The 13739-nt window shown below is 37.7% G+C and overlaps 1 protein-coding gene across 2 annotated transcripts in view; it reads right to left on the minus strand.

Annotated features, from left to right (window-relative positions):
* The window catches only part of DPP10 (dipeptidyl peptidase like 10), a 752684-nt gene that overhangs the window by 393310 nt on the left and 345635 nt on the right, over positions 1-13739 (minus strand). For both annotated transcript variants that reach the window (XM_053597757.1, XM_053597758.1), the window contains exon 4: positions 2092-2186. In XM_053597757.1, the coding sequence (XP_053453732.1) occupies positions 2092-2186 (95 nt within the window). The remainder of the gene's footprint in view (positions 1-2091; positions 2187-13739) is intronic.

The raw sequence follows: 13739 nt of genomic DNA on the forward strand, positions 1-13739 counted from the left end.
TAATTTGTTCAAGGGAGTCAGGAACAGTCATATCACAGAATACTCACTATGAGTGAGTATTGATGTGAGTGTCTACATCAAGCGGAATGTTTGGCTCCTGGAGTTCTATAATCTCCATTTACAAAATGTGGAGGAAGGAGGATGGGTGGAAGGAGGGTAATTGGTGGGACCACACCTATGGTACATTTTACAAGGGTACATTTTAAATCTACTAAGTGTAGAATATAAATGTCTTAACACGGTAACTAGGAAAATGCGGTCAAGGTCATGTTAACCAGTTTGATGAAAGTATTTCAAATTGTATATAAAACCAGCACATTGTACCCCATAATTGCATTAATGTATACAGCTATGATTTAATAAAAAAATAAATTAAATTTTCTTCCATTAAGCTAATTTTATAGAAAATCAATTCACGTTGACTTTAGTCAGGATATCATTAAGATACCCTTTCCTCACTCCATTAGTTTTCTGCCTCCTAGCCTATCTTTCTACTAAGGGTTTCTTTTCTACTGATGAAAACACCTCTCAGTGATTACCTAGTTTTTCCTTTAGCATCCCCGAGGATCATTCAATGAGGAAATAATAAATACTGCTCTATATTATTTACTAAAACTTTTCATGAGGGTTAGTATTTCACTAATGGAAATCTACATCCTTAGAAAATGAACAATCTAAACCAGGTAGGTGGCTCATGACTGTTATCCTAGCACTCTGGGAGGCTGAGGTGGGAGGATTGCTTGAGCTCAGAAATCAAAGATCAGTCTGAGCAACAGCAAGACTAAAAATCAAAAATTAGCCAGGTGTTGTGGGGGGAACCTATAGTCCCAGCTATTCAGGAGGCTGCAGTAGGAAGATCACTTGAACCCAGGTGTTTGAGGCTGCAGTGAGCTAGGCTGGCACCATGGCAAAAATAAATAAATAATTAAATAAAACAAGAGAACAATCTGCCTTGTATATTTTTGACATCCCACCCACAAGAACCAAAAAACTCTGCATAGAGAATAACTGTTCTTCAAATATGTGTGAATTAACTGAGTAGTTGAAAAATAAAAATGTCATTATACTCTACTAATAACCTAATTATATAGATATATACATATATAACCATGTAATGATTTTAATGATAATTTTTTCTAAATATCTAAAAACAGTAAACAACAAAAAGTCCATGGTCCATCTTTTCCACTAGGACATTCTGTAAAAAAAAAAAAAATAAGATTAAAGGTCTATTCTAGATCTACAAGTAGGAATAAGTTCTAAAAGTAGCCAATAATGTTCCTTACTGTTTTATTTTGTGGAAAATGTCTTCAGAGTCCCTGTATGTTTTGCCTATATTATATGAACTCATCTAATAGAAAATATGCTGAAACTTTAATTACGTGCAATTGCGAGTAAATAATTATGCACTGTTTTTCCTTGGTGTTGGACAGCTAGATTTTGAACATTTCCAATAGTTAATTCACTATTGTTAACTCTGTAAGTAATCATAGCTGTTTCCTATCCTTAAGAGCACTGGATCTAGCCAAAAGACAAAGTTTTTATTCTTTTATAAGACCAATATAATATATTCAGTCATTTCAAAAAATGTTGACACTGACAGAATCCTAAATCTAAAAGGAAAACACATCTAAAAGGAAACCCCACCAGAAGGCTCATTTTCCAAAGTCTTCTCTTTCCCTGTCCAGAAAACAACAGAATTAGAAAGAAGTCAGGAAGAATAAATTAAAAGAGGGGGGGATTAAAAGTTAAACTTAATAATAATTTCGGCTAGGCTCCACTCTTTTTTAATTCTTGACATTTTTATGACTAATCTCCATAGAAAATATTGGAAAATTATTCATTCTAAGCAACTAACATCATGGAACTATTCCTCCACTTATTAAGAAGAGTAAATGGGAAAAAAATGATTCAGTTGTTCATTGGGAAATTTTTCTATCAATAGATCTGATTACAATGATAGTCTAGCCCTAACTTTTCACCTGAAATACTTAGCAAATGCTAGAGCTGAAGAATAGAAAGTGATGTGCACCTAGTAAACATTCTAAACAATTCTGAAATGCATAAAGTCATTAGTTATTCATTACTTACAAAAGTTGTGTTTTCCAATAATAATGTGGTGGCATTTGTTTCTATATTCAGTTTAACGACATGTCCATTCTCGCTTTTATACACCACATCTGTATCTGCAACAACAAAGACATTAACCATTGACAAACACATTGACTAGGTAACATAATTACTGTAGCAGAGAAAATGATGTGCATAATAAGCAGACACATTGGAACAATCATTGTTAGCCTTCAATAACCTGGGCAGATTTCTATCTGCCTCACATTAATTCTCTTGAAAGATCAGGAAGCCCTCCTAACACATAGTCTGTTGTGCAACAAACACTGGGTCAGTGAGAGGGCCACTCAGATTCATGGTTTAACAAATGAAAATTAATTAAAATGTGGGCAATCTGTTGCACATTCTGAGGTGGGAAAGGAAGAACAAAGAAAGACTGTCTTCAGTCTGCAAAGTAAGCTGTTACTGATGAGTGATCTAGTTTTTTCACTTGCAAGAAGGGCTGCCAGTTGACCTTAACTAGGCAGAGTTATAAGATTCCTGGTATTGAGCCATCTGCATGCAGAGTTATTCCTCTATCAAGTCCTTCTGCCACCACTTAGTTCCTCTTCAGCTTCTCAAATTTTGTTGGGGGGGGAGGGGTGTTGAGAATTTTATCTCCATCATTTTATTTGGCCTGTGTGATCACAGATCAAAATCATTGAGGTTGTTACTTTATCGAGTCCACTTTGTACTTTGTCAACTTTAAGAGAACGATGTCTTCCTTCATTGTAAATAGTTGCTTTCTTCTGGATGGTTGATTTTACATATTTTTTTTATTTAGGTTTAGCCACATTTGTTAGGATAATATATCATCTTAAGAATATCTAAAGATACTAACTTGAGGGAAACTGACAGAGAGTATGGGATGATACCAAGGGGATAAAAAGATGTACATGTGTATATTTGGGTAAAAGGGAAGTAGTTTTCAATACTTTCTTTTTCTTTTTGTCAATGAAAATCTCCTTTCCAGTTTTACCAAATTCTAGGCTTTTCCATGGCATTGCATATGCATCCCTAATCCCCTGCCCATTCCTGTGAGAAAGGCAGTGTAAATGGGCATTAGATCCACTATTTACATTGAATGAATTTATGTAATTTGAAATCTATCAGAACTTGAATGTCTTTACCTGTAAGCTTAAGAAACAAACACTGGATGGTGGATCATGAAGATTAACTTCAATAACACATGTGATGTCAAATCCTTTTGGCAAAACAATTTTTTTAACCCTTTCTCTCATTATTTCAATATTATTAATAGTTACACCTGGAATTTACATAATGAGAAGGAACCAGGACTAGCCCAAGTGAAGTGTCTCTTAGTGTCTCATTCAAAAGGTTGAGCTGAGAAGGACCCTTCTATTGTTAGAGTAGGAGGCCAAAGATAGGGTTGGAGCACAGATGCAAGGACTTGCTGACTGGTGTAGGCATTCAATAATCTTAAACAAAAGGGGCTGATAACTGCAGGCAAGAACCAGCTTCAACCAGCTTGTGAGCTACCTCTGTTACCCTACATGAACTCTGGAATCCCTCCACCCTTGAAATCACCCTGATAGTTTCCATGCAACCATATAAAATATGAAAATGGGAGGGAGGGAACTTAATTCTAGGAATTACTACCCATGTTCTTAATAAAAGCCAACTATTTTGCCATGAATATTCCTCTCCTCAATTAGGAAAACTACAAAAGACCTGAAAGGACCTCCTCCCAGTGTAGCTTCTATCTAATGAGCCTGCCCACTCTCTTTCCTGAGAGTTTCTTTTCACTTTCAGTAAAAGCGTGGTGCATCCTGAAATTCTTTTCCCAATGATCCCCAAGAACTTGGAAAAACCTTCACTCAGAGGCTGGTAATACTATTACAGTCAAGAATGCCACAGAAGTTCAAGATTTTTTCTTGACCTTAATAATATGGGGGCAGTGCTATGTTGGAACTGTGGCCTGGGAGACAGGAAAAGACAAATGGCCTTTTAAGAAAGTAGAGTGAGGTAAAGAAGGGATTTCCCAGTTACTGCCTGAGGCTGACTGTATGGACTAAATGATAGTCCTTTATGACCTTTAATACAAGATTTTGTTGTCACCTTCCGAACTTCTGGTATCAACCATAAATAAATTGGGTTCTTTTTATCATTAACTTTACCTGTTGTCCTTTCTAGTGAAGCAGAACAAATAAGTTTATGTAAATAAGAAATATTTATTTGGATTTTTTTTTCCAATCCTTTCTTCTCTTTCCTTTCCATCATGCATGTATGATTATATCTCAACAGCAAACCGATCACCTGCAATGCTCATGTGGTCTTGCCGGATCATTTGATCCCCTGTCTTTTTTCTCTCAATTAATACATATTCAAATCAAATGTCTAGCCCCAACCCTGAGTTCTAATCCCTCTTCTCTTTCTGAAATCTTTTTGATATTCTCAACTTTGAACCATTTCTTCACTTTGATGAGCATATCATTATATGTAGATTAGCAAGAAGAGCACATAACATGCCCTGAAAAAATAATCCTTATATTTTCTCAACAAATTAAGAGAAAATGAATTTGCCTTCTTCCATTGAACCATAGAGATAAACATGGCAAAAGGGGCTCAATAAGTGGTCTTCTCCCTGGAGGAAGGCATGCTACAGAACCCTAAATAAGGATGAGATGTGTGGTTTTAGAGTGAAAAAGTAGCTCAGAGAGCAATTTTGCTATGAATGGTGGTTTTAGTCAAGGGAGGAAGAAAGAGTAGCTCACAGTGTCACTGTTTCTCAAAGTAAGTGGAAATTCTAGTAAGGGTTGTCACTGGGCTTGAAGTAAATAAGACCAGAGCCAAAGTAGAAGGAAGTGGAGCTTGTTTGAAAAGATAAAGACGACACTTCAAATTAAATTTTTAAAGTAAAATTTACTGGATAATCCTTAGAGTCAAAGCATTCTATAATAGACATACTCTTATTTCACAATGTGAATATTACTTTCTTTGCATTACTATTATTATTATTGCTTAATACGTCGTTGCAGCAATTGTCTGATTTCTTTTCTGAATGTTTTATCTTTGTTTGTTCTTTACGAGGTTTTTGTTTCTAGTCCTTGCCTTAAACATTGTTATTGTTGTCAAATTTTAAGCCTTTTTAATTTTGTGAAGGCAAAAAGTGGAAACCTAGAAATTTTTGTCCATGACTTTAAGGGTATATATAAATCAGTACAAAGTGTTCATTTAGTCTATATAAGACTGGGTACTGCCCAGACTTCGCTCTTTCTTCTCCATGGTAAGGGACTGTCCTGACACATTTCCCTTATGGTTTAAGTGCTTCGTTCTGTAATAAATGTATGTTAACGGTGACTGGTTTGTGTAGGCACCAGTGCTCATTCTTGGCAACCCAGGAGTCAAGAACTAGGGAACATCCTCTTCCAGAGGGACCTAACAAAATCAGTGATAAATCTAGAATATGGTGCCTTCACGATTGAAATAGCAGGCTCCTCAGCCGATTTTCATAAAACATTGCTCACAATAATGTGACGTAAAACTTTCCTCACTTTTTAAAGAGCCCCAGTCTCCATATATTTGAGAAACTGAGACCATCCGAAATAGCTTTAATGTTTTCTCTCTCTACTTCAAGATCTTATTCCATATACACCTGTCTTTTTCCTCAGAGTTTGGGGAAGAGGTGTTCTCCTTTGCAAACAAATTTTTGTTTTATAACTAAATCAATGTACTCTGAGCTCTTAGAAATCTTAGATTTCTGCTTCCATTTGTCAGCTACTGGTACTGCTTAAAATGAATATAGTTCTCTATAATAAAAAAGAATAATAAGCAGGTTCATTCTGGTCTTTGTTCTGTTCCTAGCTTTTTCTGTTCCACAATAAGCCCAACACACTTTTTATGTAAGAGGGCTCTGCCTTATTTTGGGTATCTGCCATCCTTGTTTATTAGCCATATCTCCTGCAGGGAACCCCAGTCCTTGCTTTCCTGAAACTTTAAACTTCCAACATTATCACTGACCTGCAATTATAAAATCCAATATATTCTTTTTCCCCTACACTTAATCTACACCTCACTGGACTTAACAGTGTGTGACAAAGGCGATGAACAGAAGAATTTTGAAATCTTCACTTGATATTGAACCCATATCCTATCCTAACAACTGCTATCTACACAAAGACATCCTTCAAAGCTCAGTTCTATTTTTTTAAATTTTTTTTCAACAGCTCTCTGAGTGATTTTTTTTATGCATATTTTCCTATATTGATTCTTTTATTTATTTATTTATTTTGTAGAGACAGAGTCTCACTTTATGGCCCTTGGTAGAGTGCCATGGCCTCACAAGGCTCACAGCAACCTCCAACTCCTGGGCTTAAGCGATTCTCTTGCCTCAGCCTCCCGAGTAGCTGGGACTACAGGCGCCTGCCACAACGCCCGGCTATTTTTTGGTTGCAGTTCGGCCGGAGCTGGGTTTGAACCCGCCACCCTCAACATATGGGGCCATCGCCCCACCGACTGAGCCACAGGCGCCGCACCCTATATCGATTCTTAAAACTTTCAGCTCAAGGCATGCCCTTTCTCATGCGTCAGTTCAGTATTTTCAAGTCTATGCTGGATCACCTTATGTAGATATATAAAACTCAGTAAAATAAAATTAACTTCCATACTTTTGACAATATTCTCCCTCCAAATGTCATTTACATATATGTCCTCATATCCAGTGTATCTTCCTCTTTGTCTCCTATATTAATATTTTTCCTTATCATCTCTGAAGAAAATCAGAAATATTTTTCCCCAAAATATGACATTTTGATATTCTGCACTAATGAAGAAGACTCAGGGTCTCCCTGATCTCCCCCACTCCGCCCCACTATTAACTTTCCTCAAATCATTAAAGTTTCTTAAGTTACCTGAGATCTGGCAACACCTAGAACAATTGTCCTTTTCTTCCCCTCCTTGGAAGACCAGAAGTGTGACCAAACCTGAACAGACTCTTTAAGAAGATAATGTCCCTCAATTCCAAAAAGGGAACTATGGGAGAACCTCTGTAAGTTGAGCACCCAAAGGACGGTAACAAACTGGTTAGTATACAGAGGAGGGCAACGTAAGGAAGTAGGCCTATTGTACTAACACATATACATGGTCATGTCTGGTCTATGAAAATTGGGGCAACTTAAGGAGGCGGTCCAGGTAGGAAAATGGTCAACTGTGGAGGTTCTATGCTTTCATCACTTAATCTTCCTTCCCTCATCCATCCATCCTCCCTTGTGAGCCTTTGTTGCCCCTCCACAGAATTCCTCTTTTCCCCCTCCAATAAACAATTTTACCAGAAATTCATAAGTTTCTGAACCCCACTGGGAAGTTAAATCCTCATTTTTGAAGTGTTCTCAAATATTTACATTAAATAAATTTGATAGCTTTTCTTAATCTGCTTTATTATGAGTTGGGTTTTCAGTGAAAATCTGGGGGTGAAAGGGATATTTTGCCTTCACCCTGACACCTCTCACCAGGATGATTGTTAAAATGTTTTCTATGCTCTTGTTAGTCCCATTACACAATCCAATTCATTCTACCCAATACTTCTCGTTGTCTCATATTGTAATCAGTTCTATGAATAAATTCTTATGTCCCCGACATATTTTAATAATCCTCTCCCTTCACTAACTACTTGACCTTTTGAGTTGCTTCCCAGAAATGGTGGATTTTTCTTTAAGACAAAGAAGCAGGAATTCTGAAGACCCCTGGGCAGACTTCCTGATACCAAGGTTCACTATCCCTACAACCTACCCCTAATGTCTATAGCCCCTTCTTAATAACACCACGGCCTGCCCCAAAGCACACAATTCCTCCTTCTAAAGCCTATCACCTCATTAATTGAAGAGGCAGATTTGAGGCAGTTCTCCCAACAAGATGCCTTTCATATTAAAAAATTCTTTTCTGTACAGCTAAGGAGACAATAACCAAAGCAAAGAGACAACCTACACAATGGGAAAGGATATTTGCATATTTTCAATCAGACAAAAGCTTGATAACCAGGATCTATAGAGAACTCAAATTAATCCACATGAAAAAAGCCAACAATCCCTTATACCAATGGGCAAGAGACATGAATAGAACTTTCTCTAAAGATGACAGATGAATGGCTAACAAACATATGAAAAAATGTTCATCATCTCTATATATTAGAGAAATGCAAATCAAAACAACTCTGAGATATCATCTAACCCCAGTGAGAATGGCCCACATCACAAAATCTCAAAACTGCATATGCTGGCGTGGATGTGGAGAGAAGGGAACACTTTTACACTGCTGGTGGGACTGCAAACTAGTACAACCTTTCTGGAAGGAAGTATGGAGAAACCTCAAAGCACTCAACCTAGACCTCCCATTCGATCCTGCAATCCCATTACTGGGCATCTACCCAGAAGGAAAAAAATCCTTTTATCATAAGGACACTTGTACTAGACTATTTATGGCAGCTCAATTTACCATTGCCAAAATGTGGAAACAGCCTAAATGCCCACCAACCCAGGAATGGATTAACAAGCTGTGGTATATGTATACCATGGAATACTATTCAGCTATTAAAAAAAATGGAGACTTTACATCCTTCGTATTAACCTGGATGGAAGTGGAAGACATTATTCTTAGTAAAGCATCACAAAAATGGAGAAGCATGAATCCTATGTACTCAATCTTGACATGAGGACAATTAATGACAATTAAGTTTATGGGGGGGGAAGCAGAAAGAGGGATGGAGGGAGGAGGGTGGGGCCTTAGTGTGTGTCACACTTTATGGGGCAAGACATGATTGCAAGAGGGACTTTACCTAACAATTGCAATCAGTGTAACTGGCTTATTGTACCCTCAATGAATCCCCAACAATAAAAAAAAAAATTCTTTTCTATTTATTTATTTATTTTTTATTGTTTTTTGGTTTTTGGCCGGGGCTGGGTTTGAACCCGCCACCTCCGGCATATGGGACGGGCGCCCTACCCCTTGAGCCACAGGCGCTGCGCCTGTGGCTCAGTCGGTAAGGCGCCGGCCCCATATGCCGAGGGTGGCGGGTTCAAACCCGGCCCCGGCCAAAATGCAAAACAACCAGAAAATAGCCGGGCGTTGTGGTGGGCGCCTGTAGTCCCAGCTACTTGGGAGGCTGAGGCAAGAGAATCGCTTAAGCCCATGAGTTGGAGGTTACTGTGAGCTGTGTGAGGCCACGGCACTCTACCGAGGGCCATAAAGTGAGACTCTGTCTCTACAAAAAAAAAAAAAAAAAAAAAAAAAAATTCTTTTCTTCCTGGGCAATCCTTATTGCCTTATAATTGGGTCTTTTTTGGATGAGCAAATGGACCTAGACCAAAATCTCTTTATGGTTTTGACCATATTTGCCACAAAGACCCTAACAATAAAGTATAAAATTCAATATATATTTCTATATTTATTATCTACCAATACCTTACCTTAATCCAGATCATCTGTTATTTATAATTCTTCAAATATCTTAAAGTTCTCTCTCACTCAGATTTATGAAAATTTTCTAATGCCTAGGTCCTATGTAGACTTTTCATGTTTTTCAAAGCATTGTTAAGTTCCCAACACCTTTAAAGTCCTCACCTGGTATCTCTCTCTTTTCTGATCTCCTGTATCAGTAATTAAATATTTAATCATGCAATTCCTTTTAATCTTTTTACTGGCTATTTTCATCTAGTTTTGATGTTTGTTTTAGTTTTCAAATAAAGGGGCCTTTTTTTTCTTGTTCCTTTGAAAACTAAAACCATCTACAACCAGACATTTTACTGTTTACATGAACACAAGTTTACTATTTCACTGTCTGTATTAATATGACTTTAATATTTCAGAAAATTCTTGCCAGGAGGAGCAAGTGGTAAATAATTTTTTTTCCAAGAACTTTGTTAAAACCCATTTACTTGAAAAATAGACCACTCAGCTAATGCTCACGAGAGTAAATATGTCTTTCACAAAACAATACATAGGTCAGCCAAATGACTGTTTCCTGTTCAAGAGCCTCTCCAAAACTCTCACTTCCCTGAATTCCCTAATCTAACCACATATAAAAAAATTTTTTTTTCACCAATTCATCATCAATAACACTTATTAAAAGTCTTGTCAAACTAGATCCCCCAAAAATCCTAAACATCCTTTCTTTGCTTCTCCCTGTCCCTATGTTGCTCAGTGTAATGACAGTGATCTCCTTTACCAAGTAAACTAAATGATACTTTATCATGTTCAGTAGGTTCTTTGGAGAGTACTCGGGGGGAGCCAGTATGCAACAGTTCATAGCTTGCGCAGTATATAATATGTCACTTATCCAATAGAAGATTTCTTCTTACAAATTTAATTTTTTGGGCTTGCCTCCCACAGCTCAGTGGTCAGGGTGCTGGCCTCAGGCACCAGGGCTGGTGGGTTTGAACCTGGCCAGAGTCTGCTGAAACAACAAGGACAACAATAAAAAAAAAAAAAAATAGTTGGGCATGGTGGTGGGCTTCTCCCTGTAGTCCTAGCTACTGGGAGGCTGAAGCAAGAGAACCACTTAAGTCCAAAGTTTCAGGTTGCTGTGAGCTGTGATGCTACAGCACTCTACCGAGGGAAACATAGACTCTGTCTCAAAAAAAAAAAAAAAGAAAAAAATTAAATCTTTAGACTACATTTATCCTTTCATTTCATTCTTTTTTCCCCACTGTTCTAACCTTGTTTAGAAATACGTTTAGCACCACTAACAAAATAGTCAGGCTCCCTTGAGTCTTCTTCATGACCAGCCATTAACCTTGGATCTTGGTCACCCTTTAGCAAGGATCCTGCTGGGTTGGTTTATAGAGAATCTCCTCACCTCTGACAACTGATCAAATGCCTAATCCCTACTCTTAACATCTAAATCTATGGCTTGTCTTTAGCAATAATTTCATAAAGTCAGTTTAGCAAGACTCCCCTTACCCTTGATAACTCTTAGTAATTTTCCATCCATTGACCCTTCTACTCTCCTCATTGGGTATAAATCCAAATTCCCAGATGCTCTCGCTATATTTGGAGTTTAATTCAGTATCTTTCCCCTATTGCAATCACTTTGAATAAAGTCTTCCCTACTGTTTAAAAAATTGCCAGAATAATATGACCATATAAATAAATCTAAACTCAGGTAATCTATTTTCCTAAGTAAAATAAAATTATAAAAAATTAAATTAAAAAAGTTTAATTTAATTTAAAAAAATATTTAAAAAACTAAATTTAATTTAAAAGAAAATTAAATTAAAAATATATGTATACATATGCATATGTATATACAACTATATTTATTTATGTTAGTATACTAGCAAGGAAGCCACGAACTATAGGCTTGGGCCAAATCTGACTCACCAATGCCTACTTTTTATAAATAAATAATATATCTACTTTATTCATATGCTGTATTGTGAACTAAAATAAAATCTTAAGATTCCCCCCACTGCCACAATGGCTGACTGACTACACGCTGCCTCCCCTCCACACACACTGGCCAAGGGTATCCCCTAAACTGTGTTGCTGAGTATGAGAAGGAAGATCAGATATTTCTTATCATGTTCCCCTTTCTTCTTAGAGACTTTTTTTATGACTCAGTAACAGGCCTAAGACTATGTAAGACATATTCGTAGGTTCTCAATATAAACAACAAACCCCTAGAGTCTGGGCACATGTCCTGTAGTTAGTCTCTGATTAATAGGCCCTTATCTTAATTCAAGCATTCTCTTTTATTGACTCCTTATCTTTTAGACAGAGTCTAACTCATTCAGTCAATTGTCAACTGAAGAATCTTTATACCCTCCTATAACCTGTGGGCTCTCACTTTGTGATGTCCCAGTGATACAGGGTTCCCCCATTCAGGGCAGGGACAGTGACCCCCATTTTCTATGCCTGGTGAGCTCATAAATCAGTCTCATCACAGAATCGCATCTTCAGGTACAAAGAGGACCTTCCTAGGCTACATTCTCTGGGTTCAAGGAAAGTCAGGAAAAACAGCAGCCTGATTGGTATCTCAGCCCTCATCTAGGCCGTTCCTCCTGAGTAGGAAGCACACACGTTCCCTACTGCCTCCCCTGGGGCAAGGACTACAAAGATTGTTTTCTGTCTACAGGCTTTAGGCCAGTTGTGATATTGAAGGAAAGTACTACCAAATCCAAAAAGGGAGGGGGGGGGACCAGATATGTAGCAGCACCCCTCGCCCCCTACCATAAGAATGTGACCTTTTGTAACTGTCCAAGGAAATAGCCCTGAGCTGAAGCAGATAACCGGTAACTGGTTCTGAAAGAAAAAAGCTAAGCAAATGTTTAACTGCTGATCTTGTCTTAAGACAGATGAGTAATGAACCAGAGTTCTTCTTATCTGGAAAAGCCCCTATGTCTTCTACCCCTCCCTAAAGCCCCTGCTATGTCTGCTACCCCTCCCTAAAGCCCCTGCTATGTCTGCTACCCCTCCCTACTTTGTGGTTTTTGCCTTTATAAGCTTGTAAAACCTGCTGTTCAGGGCTTGACTCCTTGGCTCCTAAAAGAGTTGCGAGTCAAGCCCCAGCGTGCTGGGATAAAATCCTCTTGCTGTTTGCATCAAGCGCCGTCTCTTGCGGTTGATTGGGGTCGTCATCGCTCAGGGCAGAGTGGGGGGTCCTGCCCCAAGTCTTTCAATATGTTTTGGATATACAGTCTTCAACCACCCCTGACCTTCAGGATAGGAAACGCAGTATATAAACCCCTGGAAGGCCCAAATGGGCTTCCCCCTTGGGTTTCCCTCCCTTGCTGTTGGCAGATGTTCTATTCTTCCTCTTTCATTTATTTATTTATCCCTTTTGTCTTTCAATAAACTGTCCTTTTGCTTACTTATGTGGTTCGTGGTTTCATTCTTCCAACCTAGATTAAGGTCCCAACAAAGAAATTGTAGCTCTACTGGATTTGGGGGTAAAGAACGCCTTCCACATTTTGATTTATGATTTTACCTGTAATTCCCATCTGCGTGAAATGTATAAAGCCAAACTGTAACCCCACTACAGCAAGTCTGCCTGCTCAGGGCTTCTTGGGTGTGGCTCCAGAAGATTAAGGTTTATTGGTTTGTTTGTTTTGTTTCTCCAGCATAGCTGCAGAAATATATTTGCCTTAGGATGATTTAAATTTCTGTCACTAGGATAAAGTTAGGCATATAAAATAAAAGCATTGTTCTAAAAAGTAATCAGAGTAAAGGTCGTCTACATTTAAAAGTCATCATAATTGTAAGTAATCATCATTAATACACAGGAAGTGTCAATCCTATCAATGGCACTTCCTGTGATAAAGAGGCTTTTCCAGGCTAGCTAATGGAGCAGTTGATAACCACTCAACTAAATGATGTTTTTCTGATTTGTAGCTAAAATGTGAATAGCAGCAATTTTCATATGATCATTTCATTCTTTAGATTATTTGCAAAAAGATCGCATAAGAGGAAAATAAAACCTCTCTCTAGAATTTTAAATATCTTTTCCCACCAGAAGGGTTGTTTGTATAACAGTAGCTTAAGCATCAGCTTTAACAAGTTCTTAACTTTTTTCAGTACTGGCTTTTACCAAAAAAGTTTCTTTCTTTTTTTTTTTTTGTTTCTTTTACCAAAAAGGTTTCTTAATATCATTCTCATACTCAGCAGCCTTGTTGAGTGGT

This window comes from Nycticebus coucang, chromosome 7 (genome assembly GCF_027406575.1).
Source record: "Nycticebus coucang isolate mNycCou1 chromosome 7, mNycCou1.pri, whole genome shotgun sequence".
NCBI classification, from domain to species: Eukaryota; Metazoa; Chordata; class Mammalia; order Primates; family Lorisidae; genus Nycticebus; species Nycticebus coucang.